At 39.8% G+C, this 21,874-nt stretch overlaps 1 protein-coding gene across 3 annotated transcripts in view; it reads left to right on the top strand.

Annotated features, from left to right (window-relative positions):
- rap1gap2a (RAP1 GTPase activating protein 2a) overlaps nt 1-21,874 on the top strand; it is a 146,898-nt gene that overhangs the window by 16,150 nt on the left and 108,874 nt on the right. For 2 of the 3 annotated variants that reach the window (XM_017725395.2, XM_037546609.1), the window contains exon 2: nt 15,291-15,326. In XM_017725395.2, coding sequence (XP_017580884.1) covers nt 15,291-15,326 — 36 coding nt within the window. Of the gene's footprint in view, nt 1-3,428; nt 3,446-15,290; nt 15,327-21,874 lie in introns of those variants that run through there. The other variant, XM_037546610.1, reaches the window with a different exon arrangement.

Genomic DNA, 21,874 nt, shown 5'->3' with positions numbered 1-21,874 from the left:
TCATTTGCAAATAAATAGGTGAATGTTGGGAGTTGATTCACATTAGATTTTATTATTAATATTGTTATTATAATTAAGACAAAACACCAGATAAACAGATGAGCAGATCTTATGATGCTGTGGCTGAAAATTACAAGAGCCCCTTCTGGATCTCCTTGGACCATTTGGGCTACCCATTACTATCCCCTGCAGCTTGTTGTAATTTGGCTCTTGCTTTGTGAAAGAGTTAACCCTTTCACTTTGTTCTTGAATGGTTTTAATATAATACTTGCCATTGTTGATGACTGGTTTATGGCTCCCTACAACTATTGAAATAGCTCATCTTATTAAGAAAGCTAAGTCTACAACCTGTATTCTAGACCCTCTTCCAACAAATCTTGTCAAAGCTTGCTCTTCCTCTCTAAGTGCGCCTATTACTGCTATCATTCAGTCTTCTCTTTCAACTGGTCTTGTCCCTGCCTCTCTCAAACTGGCCATGATTACACCCATACTTAAGAAACCTGGATTAGATCAGACTGATTTTAATAACTTCCGGCCAATTTCAAGTCTACCATTTATTTAAAAATTTTTTGAGAACACTGTCTACACTCAGATTCATACTTACCTTAGTAACAATAACCTATATGAAACCTTTCAATCTGGCTTTCGTCCTCTCCACAGCACAGAAACCGCTCTCCTGAAAGTGACCAACGATCTTCTAGTGGCAGCTGATTCAGGTCGGCTTACGATTCTCATCCTCTTAGATCTAAAAGCTGCGTTCGACACTATCTCCCACCCAATACTACTTGATCGTCTAAAATCTATTGGGCTCACCGATACTGTGCTTAAGTGGTTCTCCTCCTATATCAATGATCGCTCCCAGTTCATCCGCCTCAAGAACTGCCAGTCATCTATGTCCAAAGTCATTTGTGGCATTCCGCAGGGCTCTGTTCTTGGACCTCTCCTATTCATAATTTATCTTCTCCCAATTGGCCGAATATTTAGGAAATTTAAAATACATTTTCATTGTTATGCTGACGACACCCAGCTTTACCTCTCCACTAAACCCAATGATACTCTCCCACCCTCCTCTCTGTTAAAATGTTTAGACCAAGCAAAAAAATGGTTCTCCGAAAACTTTCTACAGTTAAACACCAATAAAACTGAAATTCTCCTAGTAGGAACTAAGAACATCCTTGCAAAAAGTCAGTCTTTCACTCTGAATCTTGATCATTCCACTGTCTCTCCGTCCTCCCAGGTTACAAGTCTGGGAGTTGTTCTTGATAGCCATCTCTCCTTCAAAACACACATTTCCAATATCACACGCTCAGCCTACTTCTATCTTAGGAACATTAACAGACTGCATCCATTCCTCAGCCAATCCTGCACAGCTATTCTGGTCCATGCATTAGTAACATTGAGACTAGACTACTGTAATTCTATTCTTTTCGGCTTACCTCAGAAACACTTACATAAACTCCAGTTAGTTCAAAATTCAGCAGCTAGGATCATCTCCAGGTCGCCTGTAACCGAACATATCACCCCTGTCCTTAAAGAGCTCCACTGGCTCCCTGTCAACTACCGGATCCAGTATAAAATCTTACTAACTACATTCAAAGCTCTACATGGACTTGCTCCCTCTTATATCTCTGATCTCCTTAAGACATACAGTCCTGCTCGCACCCTCCGATCCTCGTCAGCTGGCCAGCTCACTCTCCCTCCAGTCCGCTTGTCCACCGTGGGAGCTAGAGCTTTCAGCCACTCTGCCCCGTCTCTCTGGAACACCCTTCCTACCCAAATTCGCAATATTGATTGTCTAACTACCTTCAAATCTCGGCTTAAAACCCATCTATTCACACTTGCATACTCCTGATTCCTCATCTTCACTTTTCTCTGTTTGTCTTGTTTCTCGTCTGGTTGAAAGTATTTGAATGTATGTTGATTTGTTTATCTGTTTATTTGTTTTTTGTTTTTTATCCTCTTTTATACTCTACAATTCTTCTTTTAACCGTTGTAAGGTGTCCTTGAGTGCTTTGAAAGGCACCATTACTAAATAAAATGTATTATTATTATTATTATTATTATGCATTTGCCTGCATTTTGCTCATCTGCATCTCTTTTTGTCTGAAATTCTACCAGTGAAACTACTTAAATCATCTGACACAATGTGTAAAAATTAATGTAAATGTATTTTTATTAGTTAATAAGTAGGTAGACTAAGGTTTTATTTTATATTAAATGATAGATTGTTTCGCCGACTTGGCTAATTTTGTTAATGCTATTGATTGAAGAGCTGTTTCAGAGTCAAAGAAAGCCATTTGATTTGACTCATTAGAAAACACCCAGAACACCCACCTCTAGTATCCAGAACTTCCAGAATTTGATTCCACTGTCAGTTCCAAAATTATGTTAGTGGTTAATCCACCATGATAGCATCAGCCCCTGAAGACCTAACAAATGGGAAAAGTCACTGGGCTGTATTTACCATGATATAACAAAAAAAATCCTGATTTAATCATACTTTTTCTGCGATTATGGCATGATGTAATACTTTGTTTTAGACATTCAAATGAACCCTAATTTTGCGCTTTTAAAAAGTTCAGTGCACATATAAGGTCATTTCTGTACTGTGTACTTTCTGGGTATCATCACTCTTGTTTCTGGCAGTAGTAGGACAACAAAACACTTTGGAATGTAATTGTTAATGGACCTGTAGCGGTCCCATTCCATTGATAGGCAACTTTTAAGGCAGGTGGTGTGTGTGTGTGTGTGTGTGTGTGTGGGGGGGGGGGGGGGGGGGGGGGGTTTGGGGGTGTGAGGGGGGTGCGAGGGGGCCGCTGATGAATTGTGCAGCAGATGGTCAAATCTAAAAACTGTGGCACATTTTACATTTTCTTTTTCCAGTATGTTTAATGCAGAAATAATAGAAATTGTGCAGTAAATTTTGCAAAGAAAACATTTTAAGTGCATTCTCTGTAGAGGATGTGTTCACCTTCTTTCACTTCACTTAAATCAATATAACATATGCTGATACAATGGCTATGTGTAGAAACAAGTTATATGCACCTAATAAACTGGCAACTCAGTCTAATGTAGTTGTTAGCAGATCAGTGGTCCTCTAAAATGTTAAATGATATGGTACAGTGCAGTGATCATTCCGCACTGCTGTGCTAGAATGATGGTGATGAAATTAATGTAATTGAGTCCAATTCAGTAATTCGGTTTCTGCTCAGTGAAAGAAATAAAAAGAAAGAGGAACTGATGAATTGGTGTTCAACACCTCATTTTTTGCCCCTCCCTTACTTTCTCCCCTCCACTTAGAGTGCAGAAGCTGTTCTATACAGCACAGGTGAGAAGGCGTGAGACAGGGTTTGTGTGAAAGGGTGTGTGTGTGAAAGTAAAACCCAGCTGACACAGCCAGCATGCTCAGAAGGAAGAGGAGCCTGTCTTTCGGAGGTTTCGGATGGTATGTTACATTTTCGGGCCTGGTGATTTACATTTGGGGCTGGCAGCCGCTGCACTGTTTATATATCAGTAGGACGATTTGCTTGCGCTCTAATTAATGCAAGTTTGACTTTCTACTCTGTTCCGATTCTAGGAATTAGATTTGAGTCATTGAACTCGTTTTTATCTGCTGCTTTGGTTCTAATGAGATTTTGCTGGACTTGATTTAGAGATGTTTCAGTGGAAAAGGCATAAAGGCATAGCTTAGCAATGCTAATCTAACAGTTAATGAAAGCAAATATACAATTAGCATTGTGTGAAATAAGTGGAATAATATCAGGCTCGCTTTCATTCATTGTTAGCCCTGTTAGCATAGCTGCTCGATACCGCATTGATACCGTGAATGAATACTTCATTCAGTACCTTGCTGAAATGTTTCATTTGGAGCAGTTTTATTTCAACATTTGATAATTTTTGATTGTTGGTTATTTACTTTTTGGTGATCTTTTTGTATATTTGCAGCTTTTCAATTGTATGTTTCTGGCACATTATTAAATGCAGTGTCTTGTTCACACTGTCAGTTGGGCTTGATTGGTGTGTCAGGTGGAGATTCACAAACATTGACAGTTGTGCTTTGAAAGTAGCTAAAAAGTAGTGCACTGCTTTTTTTGGAAAATTGTAGCTAGCTACACATTTTCGGAAAGTAGCTATGAACTAGCTAACAGCTAATTGTTCAGTAGCTATCCCAACCCTGTCTAAAACCTTTCTCAAAGAAAGTTATTATGTGAAATGATTGTCAATGTGCTGCGTGATGCCTGTAACATGGGTTACAATAGTATTGAGAGAAGAATTAGTCCTAAAACACATGCAGGGTGTTGTAAGGCAAAGTATTTGTCATAGCAAACGTCTATGTTTTCTGATTTTTGCTATTTTACCATTATCCACATAACATAACTCACATGTAGATTTAATGGTCATTTTCAACACTGAATAAAATGGCTGTGTTTTGTAGACATTGCAATCCCTGTTTCCCCATCAACAGCACTGTCAGATTTGACTTGTTAATTATCTCTACAATCTCAGCATTCGAATCATTCAAAGATACAGAAAAGTAGTGAGGCCAAAATCTTCTCAAAAATGTGGTAAAATAATGTCTCAGGCAGTGTGCTAGCCATTTCATGTAATTGCTTATTGTGAGGGAGCTTTTAGGGACATTAACTTTCAGACGTCTGGCTTCCATCACCACCACAGTGAACAATTCTGACTCTAGAATGGAGCATTTTACATCAAACCACTTTGAATTATGCAGATTTTTTAGGCAGAATTCCCCTTTAAAGCTCATTATTCTGTAACTACTCTGAAGATAATGTAGTATCTGTAGTAATGAGAGTGAGGTATTAAAGTGGACTTGCCAATAAATCTTGAGTTGAATGCTTTTATTTTGCAATGCTGTAATGCAAGTATATAGCCACCAATTAGAATTATGTAAATTAAATAATACATTGGTAATGGCTAGTGATCTTGCAAAGATGCAATATAGAGACCTGCTGCTATCAGGCATGAGTTTATATTTGTAATTCTCTTTATTTGTTGTCTCTGTTGAGCGCCATGAGCACAGGAAATTGAAAAAGCTGTGCATGAGTTTGACTAGTTGGCAGTTCTCGTGGTTTGTGTGTTCACCAGCTATTTGGCTATCAAGAATCTTATCACACAGACACGTTCAGCACCCACAGAAAGGTGGAACATGAACACAGTGCGTGGGGAGCTGGCACTGATCTCTGGAGTGTGGTTGGCAAGCTTGCAGCTGTATTCAAAAGTTTGAATAACCCTTATATGTTTTGTTTCATTTCTAAGTAAAAAAATAAAAACAAACCCAAATGTGACATTTTTCTGTAACTTTAGTGGACAATTTCTATTTATTTGCTGACTAACATTCTGGAAAAAAAGCACAAGCCATATGTAGCTTAACTTTACATAACATGACTTAGGTCATTAAGTATGTTTACTTCTAACATGTTAAAATCAGGAGATAAACAGTAGTTATGCATTAAAATATGCAGAAGTGTGTTCTTTGTAGAGGATGTGTTAAATTATTTTCACCTAAAAAATCAAAACAAAATTATCCAGGCCACATTATTTTAAACAGAATTAGGTAACATTAGATGCTTTGTAGATAATTTACTTTCAAACAGCATTTAACTACTAAATTGACCATTTTCTTTAACTCTAAACCTGGCTGTAATCCTAACCCTCACCAAAACCTAAACCCTGGTTTGAGCCCTAACCCTAACCCCAACACTGTTTAGAATCTTCAACAGATAGTTTGTTAACAATTTGAACATCTGTAGATAATCTACAGGGGGCTATAAGACTACTCAAATAAAGTGAGAGCAAAATTTTTTAAAGGAAATCTGTTAGTGGACTGTCCATACATTTCTACATTTATACACTTTAAATCGTTTTGATTAGGCATCATTGAACTCACTCAGAGGGGAGATCTCATGGTTAGGGCTCTATTAACCCTCTACTGCATGCATTATGAGAGCAATAAAAAAGAAAAAATATTCAATTTACTTTTCTTGCCTAAAATGGACCTGATTATGTGTGTAGGGGTAGATTTAGGGTATGTTGCCCAGGAAGAAATAACATAAAGCCATGTTGTCTGAGGTGGTGAGACCTGGTTTGTGGCTGGCCAAATCCATTCCACTGTCCACAATGTTGTGTCTAGGCAACAAACCTTTCTGCAAATTCTCAAAACAAAAAAGTGATACTGAATGTTGATAAAGAGGTTAAAAGTGGCCACTAAGAGATAGTATGACCAAGTAAATGCTTTTATTAACTCTAACTCTTCCCTTTATTGTTAACCCTGCCATTGTCTTTAAATATGTACAAATGTTCTCCATGGCCTCACCAAACTCCTCCCACACCCGGGTTTTTGCCTCAGTCACCGCTGAAGCCGCGATCCGCTTGGCCCTTCGGTACCCATCTTTTGCCTCCAGACTCCCACAAGCCAACCAGGCCCAATAGGACTCTCTTCAGCTTGACGGCTTCCTTTATCTGAGGTGTCCACCAACGGGTTTGGGGATTGCCGCCACGACAGGCACCTACGACTTTGCGGCCACAGCTCCGATCGGCTGCATCGACAATGGAGGCATGGAACAGGGCCCACTCGGACTCAATGTCACCGGCCTCCCTCGGTATGCGGTCGAAGCTTTGTCGGATGTGGGAGTTGAAGATCTTTCTGGTAGGTTCCTCTGCCAGACATTCCCAACAAACCCTCACAACTCGTTTGGGTCTGCCAGGTCTGTCTAGTATTTTCCCCCGCCATCTGATCCAACTCACCACTAGGTGGTGATCGTTTGACAGCTCCGCTCCTCTCTTCACTCGGGTGTCCAGAACACACGGTCGCAAATCCGATGACACAACTATGACGTTGATCAAAGAACTGTGGCCTAAGGTCTGATGCCACGTGCACTTATGCACACCTTTGTGTTTGAATATGGTGTTTGTTATGGACAGACTGTGGCAAGCACAAAACTCCAATAACAAAACACCACTTGGGTTCAGATTGGAGAGGCCATTCCTCCCAATCACACCCTTCCAGGTCTCACTGTCATTGCCCATGTGAGCGTTGAAGTCACCCAGCAAGACAACGGAGTCCCTGCAGGGGGCACTTTCCAGTACCCCCTCCAGGGTCTCCAAGAAGGCCGGATACTCTGAACTGCCGTTTGGTGCATAAGCAAAGACAACAGTCAGAGCCCGTTCCCCGACCCGAAGGCGCAGGGAAATAACCCTCTCGTCCACCGGAGAAAACCCCAACATACAGTCGCTGAGCCGGGGAGCTATGAGTAAGCCCACTCCTGCCCAACGCCTCTCACCCTGGACAACCCCAGAATGGAATAAGGTCCAACCCCTCTCGAGAGAGTCTGTTCCAGAGCCCCTGCCATGTGTTGAGGTGAGCCCAACTATATCTAGTTGGTATCTCTCAGCCTCATACACTAGCTCAGGTTCTTTTCCTGCCAGAGAGGTAACGTTCCATGCTCCAAGGACCAGTTTCAGTAGCCGAGGATCGGAACGCCAAAGCCACCTGATCCACAATGCACCGGACCCCCATAAGCGCCTCTCCCATGGGTGGTGGGTCTGTGGGAGAGTGGTCCCATGTAGCTCTTTCGGGCTGAGCCCGGCCGGGACCCATGGGTAAAGGCTGCAATATGCAGTACATGTTAGCTGCAATATGCAGTACAATGAATAAAATGCAGGCACTTTACCACAGTATTGCAGCGTCACCTAAACATACTGCACTTCTGGAGTACCATAAGTCATCAAGTATCAAATTAAAATATCAGTCAAATATAAACATTGTCCTTTTTAATCAACTATCAGCCAATACTGATATTGCTGTGCATCCTTCATGAATTTATCATTTATATTGTTATCTGTTCTGTTTAATTTTACATCAAGTGCCAAATGCAATTTCCCTGGTCAGCTCAACATGTTTGGAGGATGATATGTTCCTGTGACGTCAACTAACAGATGTTTACATTGTCTATAGAGAGCAAGGATAATTACAATCTCTTGGACTCCTGGCTACTGATGGCTGTGGCATCATTGGGGACTGAGCTCACAATCTCCTGGTGATGGTCAATGCGTAGATGGTGGCCCCCTTTACTCTTTTTAAAGGCTGGTTTTCCTGGTTCTCCTGGTTGCTAAGCAACAGCTAGCCATAGCTAAATGTTAAAATTCACCAAAGCTATTCCTTGTTAATTATAGATAACATGAAGACAACCAAGAGTGGTAACACTTTACTGTAGGGTACTGTTCATAAGGCTACATGACACCTAAATAAGCTTGTCATGACAACTGATATAATCCTACATAAATGCTTATTCTAAGGGGCCTCATCTGTTAGAAAGGCTGCTTTAGCCAGCATTGATCAAAATTGGCAAATGCAACCTTTATAGTGAATGATGCCTATTAGAATAAGCATTTATAAACATTTCTACAGGGTCATGTCAGTTGTCGTGACAAGCTTATGTAGGTGTCATGAACAGTGCTGTACAGTAAAGCGATACCCAAAAACATACTTGAAATCTCACGTGCCTCACTGTTATGTGCACCAGCTGTGTAGCAAGCTATTGCTTTGACATGTATAGGCAAAAAGTTTACCTACTACTATTAAAAAGAAAACATGGTGCTGCTAGAAAAAACAAGCTAAACTAAGTCATGATTTAGGTCTAGAGTGTAATCACTAATAATTCCTATTCTAACTGTCACTAAAGGCCTCTGTGTCACTGAAAAACAAAAGATGCCTTGGCTTACAAAAAATACATACAGTGTGAACTCCTCCCCCCTTAATCATATATTTGCTCACTCAAAATGGTAGTTTGTGGTACAAACAAGATTAAAATATGCATATTTTCTTTACATCTAAGAATATTCTTGACAATAAAAGCAATATGATTGAGAAATCATGCTGTTAAAGGAGAGAAGCTTACCCTAGAAAAAGTACCTCTTCAAGGGTTCTTTAATAAAGGGGTAAATAAATAAAACTGACAAATACATAAATGTTTCTTTTGCTGGTTAAATGGTTCTTCTCTATGGTGGAGAACCAGTTCTGTATGGTCCTGTAAAGCCCTTTTAAAAATTCCAGACTTGTCACAGAACATTTTTTGGTATGGTGTAGGACACATTTTGCTAAGTGTATAGATAAAAGGGCTATAAAGATGCTTTGTGGCATGGATATTGATTAAAGATTTTTCCCAAGCCAGGCACTGAGAGGTTGTGATCTGTTTTTGGAGACACTGAAGGATTATGAAGTAACAGGATCTGCGGAGTTTATGAGGGGGAAGGATATATTATCTGATTCGCTCTTGATTCTGTGACACAATGTTCTCTCTCTCAACCTCATACTGTTTCATGGCTTTAGCTCAGTGTATTTATAGAGAAGACCATCAGGCACAGCCAATTGTGCAGCCACACACTTATGCGCATAAACTTGCTGGCACACTCCCATGCCTTGGTACCCCCCTCAATGGTTCAGGAGGGTGCTGTACCCCTGGGATTAGTCCAGTAAACACAGATGAGCTGATAGGCCTCAGACTGATGGTGATGAAGGCCTCCATGTGCCCTGGACAATGTGCCCTGATTGGATGCTTGCATCATCACCGTAACCATGACGATGCTGCTTTATCTCTGCTCCTTTCAGCAAGCAATGAAACACGTTGTGGTGTTCTTCTCTCACCACATTCTTGGCCATTCAAATTATGGTGAAAATATCTATTGTGTTATTACTTAGACAACATGAAAGATGCTATATTTTGCTGTTGTTGGATCAAAACCTCTCCAAAATGGTAACTTTGCAGGATAAGGTGAAAACTTACTCTACTGTTAATGTAAATCAATGGAACCGGAAGTTTTTCCAAGTAATTTTAGATTCTTTCTGTTGGTCCATTCATCATGAAAATTACACACAATATATAGGACCAAAGGTACTTCCACGTTGCATCAAAACTGGAAAACGGCAAAAATGGAGAAATGAGGTTTTGTTCCAACAACAGTGATCTGCATTGCACTCATTCTTCAGGGAACCTATATATTAATTTTTTTCTTGTATTTTATTTTATTTGTTGTTAATGTTTTGTTTCCTGTATTACTGAGGTCCACTTATGACATTTGAGTAGGTTTATATGCCAAAATGTCATTTTTATATGACCTATTTATCCCTTCAAATTAAACAGACTGCTTTTGTCACTGTGCTATTGATACATGTAAATGAGCTCTGTTCTGATTGGTCTCTCTGTATTGTGCTTCAGAAAGCTGTAGTGCATGATGCAGTTGAGCAAGTAAATGTAACACTGTTTACAACTAGTAGCCATCTGTATTTCCTTTTTTCACACCCATCTACATGGTGTCAGAAGCTTGAGGATCATGGTACTCAGCTTACAGCACATTCAGCCCTTTGGTTTTGATTAAAACATTGCATCTTGCTGAAGTTTAAATGCAAGTTCAAGCCTATGCGCTGCTGAACCTCACAGGCTCCCATGCACTGAACAAATTTGATATTTTCACTTGTGCAGAGGATGTGCTGATAAAACAAGATGAGAAAGGTTTGCTGGCCAAGAACGTCATCATGGAAAGCACATATTTAACATATGTAAACCATGTGAAACCAGGTGCAACTATTCAGGCCTACCTGTCAACTTTAAAGCTGCTCGCGAGGTGCTCCGTGTTTAGAGCTCTAATAGAAGAGCTCATGAGAGATCGGCTGGTATGTGGGATAAATGACTACACCCACAATGCTCATCTGCTCTGAAAACAACACCTCACGTTGGAATCAACTGTTAGCCTTAGTAAGTTGCATAAACAGTCTGGGAAGAACAATAAAACACTGTAGAGAAACTGGAGTATTCTTAGTACAGTTCCCACAGTTTTTTAAAACTGTGGTGGGCATCTGCCCCTGACAGACACAAATGCCCTTCTTTCAACAAGCACTGCAATTTCTGGGCTTGCTGAAAATTTCTCCAGATGCTGCAGGTTAACCAAACAGCCAAGCCAGACCAAGTTGGCACCACCTCTGCATACATAGGGGGATACATGCAGGGAATCAGTGAGGTTGAAACAAATGAATCTCCTCAATTCACTGATGTGCTATATTTTGACATCACCTCAGAACATAGAGAAATCTGATTGCATCCCATAGTGGCGATCATGTTAAGGTAAAAATACAGAGCAGAGCAAAAAGCAACGTTACCACTCACACTTCTGCATCACATTGACCCAACTGCTCAAACTGACTGCTCCAGCACAGTGGATGTGGACTTTGGCAAACTCCCTTAGACGAGGAGTCGTTGAAACTCACTACATTCATGTCTCCTTCATTTGAAGATACGCCTTCATTTGAATGCTTTATGGTATTTCAGCTGGCAGTGAAGTGTTCCAGAGTTGCATGGAACTACTGTTGTTTGGGCTTCCTGTGACAAAATGAACAAACTAATTTTCCCTAGTTAAATTTATTTCCTTTCATATTTCCCCCTTGTTTCAGTCCCGTTCTGTCACTGCTCTAGTCTTGCAGTAGTTCATAAACTTTCTCTCACCATTTTATCAGCTAATGCTGCTGTTTTCCTCTCACTGCAATCTCAGTCTTTGCTAGCTTGGTACATAATATCACCTTTTAAAGTTAAAGTAATGCCACTGGACTTTATATGATGGTACTAGCAGCAGGTTTATAACATATATTACTTACATGAGCTGCAAAACTTTGAGCTGTTCTTAAATAATGCCTGGGCAAATTCAGACATGCTCAGTGGGACCCTGTTGAAGTAATCCATTTGGAGGGGGGTTCATCTGGTTCATATAGTCATATAGTTCATATAGAATATTTTTTTCTTCATTTGATCTTGTTCATTCTGTGTGTTTTTAGCTTATGATTCAAGAATCCATTATGAACAAAACAAGCTTTTCTTGGATTTTGTATTTATTTCATAAGTTATTATTGATGGTTATCATTGTTTCCCCCTGCAGAGGTGAAGTGGTAGGACTGGTATGTGCTGTGTTGGGTAGAACAGTGGACGTCTGTTTAAGGAGCTCAATGCGGTTCTGTAGAGAAGAGGAGATGGTTGTTTGTTTGATTGATTGATTGATTGATTGTTTGTGTAGCCAATGTATTTTGAGGGAAACTGTTGGTTGCTCAAAGTTTATGAATATATTCAGTAAACAGCTTTTTATTTGTTTGTTTATTTTTCTTTTTCTCTCTCTCTCTCTCTCTCTCTCTCTATATATATATATATATATATATATATATATATATATATATATATATATATATATATATATTTTAAAACCATTCACTAAATAAACACTCTTGCACTAAATGTGCTATTGTGGTTTGCCATCGCTTTTTCTTACAACTCACAACCTTGTCAGAGCATATCTACCCTCACCTACAAGCCAGGTGTGACACTTCCATATGAGATTGGGGCTGTGCCCTACATGAACCTTACCAGCACGTCCATCAAATCAAGGACAGAAAGTCTCAGAGATCTCCTACATAGGCCATCTTCTAACAGACGAGGGCATCAGACCTGACCCTGCAAAGACAGATACCACATGCCCTATACCTCAACCTCTGGATGTCCAGGCCCTTCAGCAGTTCACAGCAGCAGACATTGTTGAGTGGTGGGGAAAAAGAATACCTTGTCCTGGTGGACTCTTTGGCAGGTTTGAAATTCACCTTCTTACCCAACCTCACTAGTACCATGATGATCACAAAACTCAGTAGATGCTTTTCTGTCTACGCTTTTCTCACTGACAGTGCATTACAGTTTAACAGCAATGACGTTCAGGACTTTACAAATTCATATCACTTCGAACACATTACAAGCATACCTACAGTCCAACAGTCTTCTGGAGCATGCTGTCCTCAACGTTTAGGAGGAGTGCAATCATAATGAGACTGGCATGTATGCTGTCTTGCCCAGTACGTGCAACTTGCCACTAGATGGCCTACCATCACCAGCACAGTGGTTCCTCTACAGATGCACATGGACCATGATCCTTATGGTCAAGAGTATGCTGCAACCCAAAATGGAAGATTAAGCACATGCTGCCTTGGTAAAGGGCAGACAGTCAATAAAGGCATATTATCATAAATCTACAAAACATTGCCACCACTCCACAAAGGACAAACAGTAAAAATTCAGACTTCATGTGTTCATGACAGGTTGGCCATGATGATGAGAGAGGCTCTACAGCCAAACAGTTACAGGGTCCAGGCACAGGATTCAATGTATGTATGAGACAGGAACAACCACACTCAACTTCACCGACTCATGGTCAGCAGTCTGAGTACTCAGCATCCAAAGCTGAAGAACATAAACCTAGTCCTGTCACATTCTCCCAGCTATACTCTCTAAAATATCAGATGGAAAGCACTGACAGGTCACCCAGTAGTAGAAAAGAACCCTTAGCCTCTAACTCTTGCACAGTTCCCAAACCTAATTCAAGGTATGCAGATTTTGGTAATCTGTTTTTCTCTCACTGTCCACTTTCATGCAGGGCTGTTTATAGATTCTATGCTCCAGATTGTGCTATATGTGGATGTTATGTTATAGTGTACTACTTTCCTTGGTCATAAATATTCACATTGTATGTTTGCTTCAAAGAATGTTTTGATAGTAGTCTGAGCTACTGGGTTAGGAGTGTTGGTCGCAGGTCAGATCCTTTTGGAAGGGACACACAAAGCTGTAGTGCATGGTACATTTGAGCAAGTAAATGGAACACTTTACAACTTGCAGCTGACTGTATTTTGTATTTTCACATCCATCTGCAGTTCAGGCTGAACTGTTGTAGTTTGAATAAGTGAATATATGTAAACATTGCATCATAAAAACTCAATTCAAAAGGGCTGTTTGTGAGGCATAGTTTCCGTATATGTACTGGGGAGTGAACAGTATGTTTTGAGACTGCATCAAACTGTTTTATTTGAAGTGAAGGATATTTGATATTCCAAGAATAACAATTTTTATGACTTAGACATTAAAATGAAATGCTAATTTTGCACTGCATGCATAACATTAAGCAAATAGTTTAATGTTTTCACTTTAATCTACCAATTTTGTAGCATGTAGTCAATAACCACAGACAATAGTGTTGACATATTTTCCTGTACATAGAAAAAGAACAGACACATCATTGAATTGAAGCACAAGTATAATAGAGGCTAATGGACAGGTGCTTCAGGCTAGGCCTTTTCTGTTCTTTTTCAAAGTACAACAGCATTATTGTCCATGATAATCAACCATATGCTACGAAAGCAGCAGATAGAGAGTAGGTTGCAAAACACTAGAGTATTTCTGTTTACATGGTTATTTATAAAGGTCTGGCCTTTTTGAAGTACTGCAGTAGACCCACTGGAACTCATTTGTAAAGGAGCTAACTGCTTAGCTTTTCATCTCCTTAAGAATTTTCCTTTATTTAATTTGGCAAGAAGATGTTACCGTAAATGAGTCATAGGTGACTCACTGGAGTCAGAGTCTCTGCTTTTTCTCCATTTTTGCTGATTTACTTGCACTGTGATAGATTAAAATTATTTACTAAACTACTTTACAAAGAATAACTTAAGAAAGGAAGAAAGGAAAAGTAAGTAATGTGGACTATGAGTGGAAAATGGGTGATGATGAGTGTAATTTTTTCTAATACTCTACTTAAACACTGGTGTACCACCCGAAAACCACTGAGCATAATGCCAGTGGACAGCCAGCTTTGGCATCAGCGGTCCAACAGTTGGCCGCTATACTCACTCATATAGCACTCACGGCTCTTTCACATTCGGAATGAAGACACGCTCATGACACTTTCAAACTTGGAATGAAACAAATAACAAGCATAAATGGGACCGCTGGCATGGTAAGGTCAGCACCCCGCTGACTGTTTGCTTCAGCTGGTGAACCCTGGGAACTCCTTGATTATTGTCCTGCATACAAGATCTAGCTAAATGAACAAATTATCCTAAAGGCCAGCTTTAAGTTCAGGGCAATCCATTTACTTAAAACTCATATCAGGTCATTTGCTTAATGACTTCCAGGAGTACTTCATAAGGCTAAAAGGCTAAAAGGTTTGTTTAACAGATTCAGTGGAAAAGCAACGATGTGTTTAGGAAACCAGAAAGTCTTCTTTTTAACTGGAGTGCTGGTAAAATTAACAGACTAACCATATTATGTATTTCAGTATGTGACTGATGATCTGATGGAGCTAAGGTCATCCTGCTGTGCACTGATGAAGTGATCATGAGCGTTTGTTTGCTTGTAATGTTTTAGGGTTGAAGAGAGTATCCAATAATTCCTCCCTCCTTCTCCCCTTTCTCTCTTTAGGATTGATAAGTCCAGTATTGCTGCTCTGAAGGCCAGGTGAGTTGTTGTCTTCTTCTCTGTGGTTTTAATAGCTGTCTGTGTTTGTATGGTTCCAATGTGTGCCATTTGACCTCCTATTAGCTCTGAATTCCTGAAGGTAGGGAGGTAGTGCTGCCTCAGGCTCAGATGAGGTCGAAAAAGGAGGTTTACAAATTTTCTGTAGTAGTAACACACATTCGCACACAGACATATACTTATACCCTGCTCATCAAAGGTGCTGTAGAACCTTTCCTTCAATGCAAATATTTCCTTTTCTGTTATACTTAAATTAAGTAACTTACCAAAGAAAAACCATAATGCATTTTTACATTGTGTGCAATTCAGTTTAGTTCATGATGTATTTATGTACCTCGTATCTCCATTTTTGTCATTTTCTAGTTTTTGATATCATTTGAAAATGCCTGCTGTCATTTGCATTATGGGTGACATTCATGATAAATAGACCAAAAGAAATGGCCTAAAATTACTTGGAAAAATGTCTACGTACATTGACTTACATTAAAAGTAAAGTAGGTTTTTTCATTGCCATGTAATATTATTTTGGAGATTTGGACGTTTCTTCTGACAGAAGATATATATATATATATGTGTGTGTGTGTGTGTGTGTGTCAGAACAAAACCTTGGATCTCCAAAATGGTAATGTTAGTATCATGTCATTATTAGGAAGTAACACAATTACCTAAGCAGCCAATCGTGTAGCAGCAGTGCAGTGTATAATGTTCAAATCAACTATCAGAATGGAGAAAAATGTGATCTCAGTGATTTTGACTATGACATAGTTATTGGTGACAGATGGGCTGATTTAAGTTCTTCTATAAGTATTGATCTCCTGGGATTTTCACATGCAGTAATCTCTAGACTTTACTCAGAATGGTGCAGTAAAGAAAAAACATCCAATGTGTGGCAGTTCTGTGGGTTGAAATGCCTGTTGATGAGAGCTGAAGACTGGAAAAATGTACCCTGGTCTGATGAATTTCAATTTCTGCAGAGGCCCACAGATGGCTGGGTCAGAATTTTAGGCCAACAGCATGAAACCATCGACCCAACCTGCCTTATGTCAATGGTGTGGGAAATGTTTTCTTAGCACAGTAGGCCAGTTAATACCAATCAATCATCACTTGAATGTCACAGCCAATTTGAGTATTACTGCTCCATGTGCATCCCTTCATGGCCACAGTATAGAGTCATTGGCTAAGAATACTTAGCCACAGTGGAAGGTCTCTGTTTGGGGGGCCCTGCAACTACAGGTGAGACACATAGGCGGCCAACCCAGGAAACCTTGAAGGCCAGAAATGTCCTTAGCTGAGAAGGGATAGCGTTTTCATGCAGCCAAACATCACAGTCTAGGCATCACCACAGCTGCATTGTGGCATCATCTAAGCCACGTACCTGTGATGTAATGTCAAACAGCGTCTGGTTCTGGCAGCCGTGTAGCTGCAATACAGCATCACTCAAGCAACCCATTCTGGCAAGCTAATAATTACAGTACGCTGTCACTCAAGCAGATGATCCAGGCTGCATTGTAGCTATAATGTAGCATTGCTCAAGTAACTAGCCTACGAAGCCTTTGAGCCATGGGTGGAAAATCACTCTCAAATGCTATTTTGGTGGATGCAATGGCAAATTCATTGCCCAGCGAGGAAACATGAAAACATACTGACAAACAATACAAAGCAAATGAAAAATTAAAATCTCATTTACAAAAGGCTACTTCCAGCATGATAATGCACCATGTCAAAAGCAAGAGTCATCTAAAACTGGTATAATGAACATCATCATAGATAGAGAATGATCTTAAAGAATTGTCTCCAACATCTTGTGAGTCCCTACCCAGTGCTAGTATATATATGTATGTATATATATATATATATATATATATATATATACAGTACTATGCGAAAGTTTTAGACATCTAAGCAAATTTTTAAACAATTTACCTCAGCACTGAGTTTATCACAATATACATTAGAATAAAGTCATATTCATAATTCAAATAAACATAATAAAAACAGAAAAAGTAACAAGAATTTCTTGGCTCCATATTTTCCTTGACACCTTCACAGCCACCACAGAGACTTGTTAATATCATCAATTACATCATGAGCACAATTTAATGAAGCACTGATTGGTCAAAGCAGGAGTTGCTTTTTAACTACATATAATACTGGACTTCCTCAAGGAGAGGTTAGAAAATGGTTAAACAAACATCCAGAAAATCATTATATATATATATATATATATATATATATATATATATATATATATATATATATATATATATATATATATATATAATTAATTCATTAATATTCTATAAATTTAGTTTATTAAAATATTAACACTTTTCTCAGCAAATAAACACAAACTACACAAATAAATAGATTTTGAAAATGTGTCTTGGGTGCCTAAGACTTTCACACAGTACTATATATATGTGCAATATATATATATATATATATACACACATATAGTACAGTGTATAGTACAGTAGTGTTAGTGTTATTGTGACAGTAATGTTAGTGTGACAAAGCTGAGTCATCTGACCTACATTACAGCATTCATGATAGGTCTCACAGCTTACCCACACACTACACACACTTCATTACAATGCACTTGTTAGTAACTGTCTAATGTGAATGTATGTATGAGTGTAGGTCTCCTGCCTCCAGGGGCCATCTGCTCACCGTGCAGGCCATGTCAGAGGAACACACACGTGTCCTTGGTAAAAGTGCAATTTAATGCAGAAATATGATATGAATATTAAATGCATGTTTTTGGTATGATCATTTTTACTTATATTTTGTACCTTTACATCTTTTCCTGTGCAGCTAAGTCTCAGCCAGTATTATGTCCAGAAAATGCAATCTCTGAATGCTGCCTTGGCTTTTTGTCTGAAAATGTGCAGATTTTTGTCATGAATTACCATTTCAGTGAAGGAAACAAGTGCATTAGAATATACCTCAAAATTCATCACTGTCACTGTTAGTCTAATTAAACAAATATTTTCAACAATGCATTGCTGCACTGCGTCTGACAACTGAGACAGTTTTGTGGATCTACAGCTCTGGTGGTGTTACCACTTCTTCCTTTTAACACACTGGATGTGTTTAACCAACACAAGATGCTTTGCTTCACAACTGCTAGACCATGCAGATTAATGAGCTAAAGATGTTCTCTTAAAGTGTAGATGCAGACATCTGTACCACTAGAGGTCCTGCATGAAGAGACTGCAGAGGTTTGAGTGTAGTGTTCTATGATGATATAACAGGAATGGCTCAAATTTAAACTGAGGCATTTTTAAGGAAAGAAGGAATTAGAAAGAAGAGGAGAGGCAAAAAGAAAGGTAAAAGCAGAGAGGGCATGAATGGAGAGCAGGTGAAGCAGAGGAGAAGAGAGAAAGACAGAGAAATAAACATCAAAGCTGCCTCATATAAGTGGGTACAGGTGTGGTTCCAATGGCCTTTTGTTTCAGCCTCTCACCTTGTTAAAAAGTACTGTGTGTGAGTGAGTGTGTGTGTGTGTGTCTGTGTGTATGTGTGCATGTATAGTGCTGTTTACAAAAGTGGCATGTTTCATATTATAAAAATGAAAGGGTTGTTAACTCAGTGTAAGTTAAGGTAAAGAGATTTCATTCATTTTACTTCATTCATTTTGACCATTTCTCTTAGTCTATTCATCATAAATTTTTCACAGAATGTCAAAGGGGGTATTTTGTAGTTATGTAAAAGTGACAATAATGGAGATACAAGTTTGTATTCCAGCTGTGAAGATATATAAAATGCATGAACATACATAGATACATAGAGACTTCATGTGTTTCATTTCCAGTCAGGCATTAAGTGTAATATAGTTATGCATACATACATATTCACACACATATGTATGTGTGAGCTCTCTCTGTCTCTCTCTCTCTCTCTCTCTCTCTCTCTCTCTCTCTCTCTATTTTTTTACATAATGTAAAAGGGGGGTATTTTCTAGTTATGTAAACATTTCACTGTTACTCTAATTAAACAAATATTTTAACACTGCATTGCTGCACTGCATCTGACATCTGACAAATTAAATGAATACAGGGTGGTGAAGGGTGCACAGGATTCTATATAAGACCTCCTGGCACTGTGTAAGAACAGGTGTAGGAATGTGTTCCAATATAGCACGTGCTGTATCTTTATTCACACATGATTTAAAAACAAGTTGTGATGTTTCACATTTCTGTGCATGTGCATGTCTATATGTGTGTTGATTTCCTGTCTGAATTAATCAGCTCTGTAGTGGCCCCTGATTGCCCCTTTTCGATCCATGTCAGTAGCCATGGAAATCGGTCTTTCAAGGACCAGACTTTGAACTTGCCATGCATATTTGTGTGTGTATCAGTGCGTGTTTGTGTGTTGTAATGGGTCAGTTTGTGTCAGTGTGTGTTGGTCTGAGCAGGTTTTGGTTGTCGCTGAAACCTTCTGGTCTTTTGATTGACACTACAAAGTGAGTGGCCTCTATTCAACTTGCAGCGAAGAGCAGCTTTCAAAAATACAGCATAATCAGAATGTGTTTGTGTGTATGTGTGTGTGTGTGTGTGTGTGTGCGTGTGTGTGTGTGTGCGTGTGTGTGCGTGTGCGTGTGTGTGGTTGTTTATGCTGGGTCTTTTGTGTTGGTAATAAAGACAAGTGCTGTCTGAATTATTAACAAGGTTGTGCATGTTGTGTGCATGAGATTGAGATAGAGACAGAGAGAGAGAGAGAGAGAGAGAGAGAGAGAGAGAGAAAAAGAGAGAGGGAGGGAGAGACAGAGAAGGAGGGGGGATATACCTAGAGACCTAGGGAGAGGAGAGAAAGTGACACATAGAGAGGAGAGGGAAACATAGATACATAGAGAAAGAAGGGAGAGATACTCAGAGAGGTGAGAGAAAGACACAAAAAGAGAGATAAATAGATATATTGAAAGATATATATATATATATATATATATAGAGAGAGAGAGAGAGAGTAAAGAAATAGAGGGAAACAGCAAGAGAGAAGAGAGAGAGAGTGGAGTGAGAGACAAAGAGAGATACATAGAAAGAGAGAGTGGAGTGAGAGCGAGACAGACAGAAAGAGATACATAGAGAGAGAGTGGAGTGAGAGCGAGACAGAAAGAGAGAGATACATAGAGAGAGTGGAGTGAGAGCGAGACAGAAAGAGAGAGATACATAGAGAGAGAGAGTGGAGTGAGAGCGAGACAGAAAGAGAGAGATACATAGAGAGAGAGAGTGGAGTGAGAGCGAGACAGAAAAAGAGAGATACATAGAGAGAGAGAGTGGAGTGAGAGCGAGACAGAAAGAGAGAGATACATAGAGAGAGAGTGTAGTGAGAGCGAGACAGAAAGAGAGAGATGCATAGAGAGAGTGTAGTGAGAGCGAGACAGAAAGAGAGAGATACATAGAGAGAGAGAGTGGAGTGAGAGCGAGACAGAAAGAGAGAGATACATAGAGAGAGAGAGTGTAGTGAGAGCGAGACAGAAAGAGAGACAGATACATAGAGAGAGAGTGTAGTGAGAGCGAGGCAGAAAGAGAGATACATAGAGAGAGAGTGGAGTGAGAGCGAGACAGAAAGAGAGAGATACATAGAGAGAGAGAGTGGAGTGAGAGTGAGACAGAAAGAGAGAGATACATAGAGAGAGAGAGTGGAGTGAGAGCGAGACAGAAAGAGAGACAGATACATAGAGAGAGAGTGTAGTGAGAGCGAGGCAGAAAGAGAGATACATAGAGAGAGAGTGGAGTGAGAGCGAGACAGAAAGAGAGAGATACATAGAGAGAGAGAGTGGAGTGAGAACGAGACCGAAAGAGAGAGATACATAGAGAGAGAGAGTGTAGTGAGAGCGAGACAGAAAGAGAGAGATACATAGAGAGAGAGTGGAGTGAGAACGAGACTGAAAGAGAGAGATACATAGAGAGAGAGTGGAGTGAGAGTGAGACAGAAAGAGAGAGATACATAGAGAGAGAGAGTGGAGTGAGAGCGAGACAGAAAGAGAGACAGATACATAGAGAGAGAGTGGAGTGAGAGCGAAACAGAAAGAGAGGGATACAGAGAGAGAGAGAGTGTAGTGAGAACGAGACCGAAAGAGAGAGATACATAGAGAGAGAGTGTAGTGAGAGCGAGACAGAAAGAGAGACAGATACATAGAGAGAGAGTGGAGTGAGAACAAGACTGAAAGAGAGAGATACATAGAGAGAGAGTGTAGTGAGAGCGAGACAGAAAGAGAGAGATACATAGAGAGAGAGTGAAGTGAGAGCGAGACAGAAAGAGAGAGATACATAGAGAGAGAGTGGAGTGAGAGCGAGACCGAAAGAGAGAGAGATACATAGAGAGAGAGTGGAGTGAGAGCGAGACCGAAAGAGAGAGAGATACATAGAGAGAGAGTGGAGTGAGAGCGAGACCGAAAGAGAGATACATAGAGAGAGAGTGGAGTGAGAGCGAGACAGAAAGAGAGAGATACATAGAGAGAGAGAGTGGAGTGAGAGCGAGACAGAAAGAGAGACAGATACATAGAGAGAGAGAGTGGAGTGAGAGCG

This window comes from Pygocentrus nattereri, chromosome 17 (genome assembly GCF_015220715.1).
Source record: "Pygocentrus nattereri isolate fPygNat1 chromosome 17, fPygNat1.pri, whole genome shotgun sequence".
In the NCBI taxonomy this organism is placed as follows: Eukaryota; Metazoa; Chordata; class Actinopteri; order Characiformes; family Serrasalmidae; genus Pygocentrus; species Pygocentrus nattereri.
The sequence above is the reverse complement of the archived record's forward strand: the minus strand, read 5'-3'. Positions and strand labels throughout refer to the sequence as shown.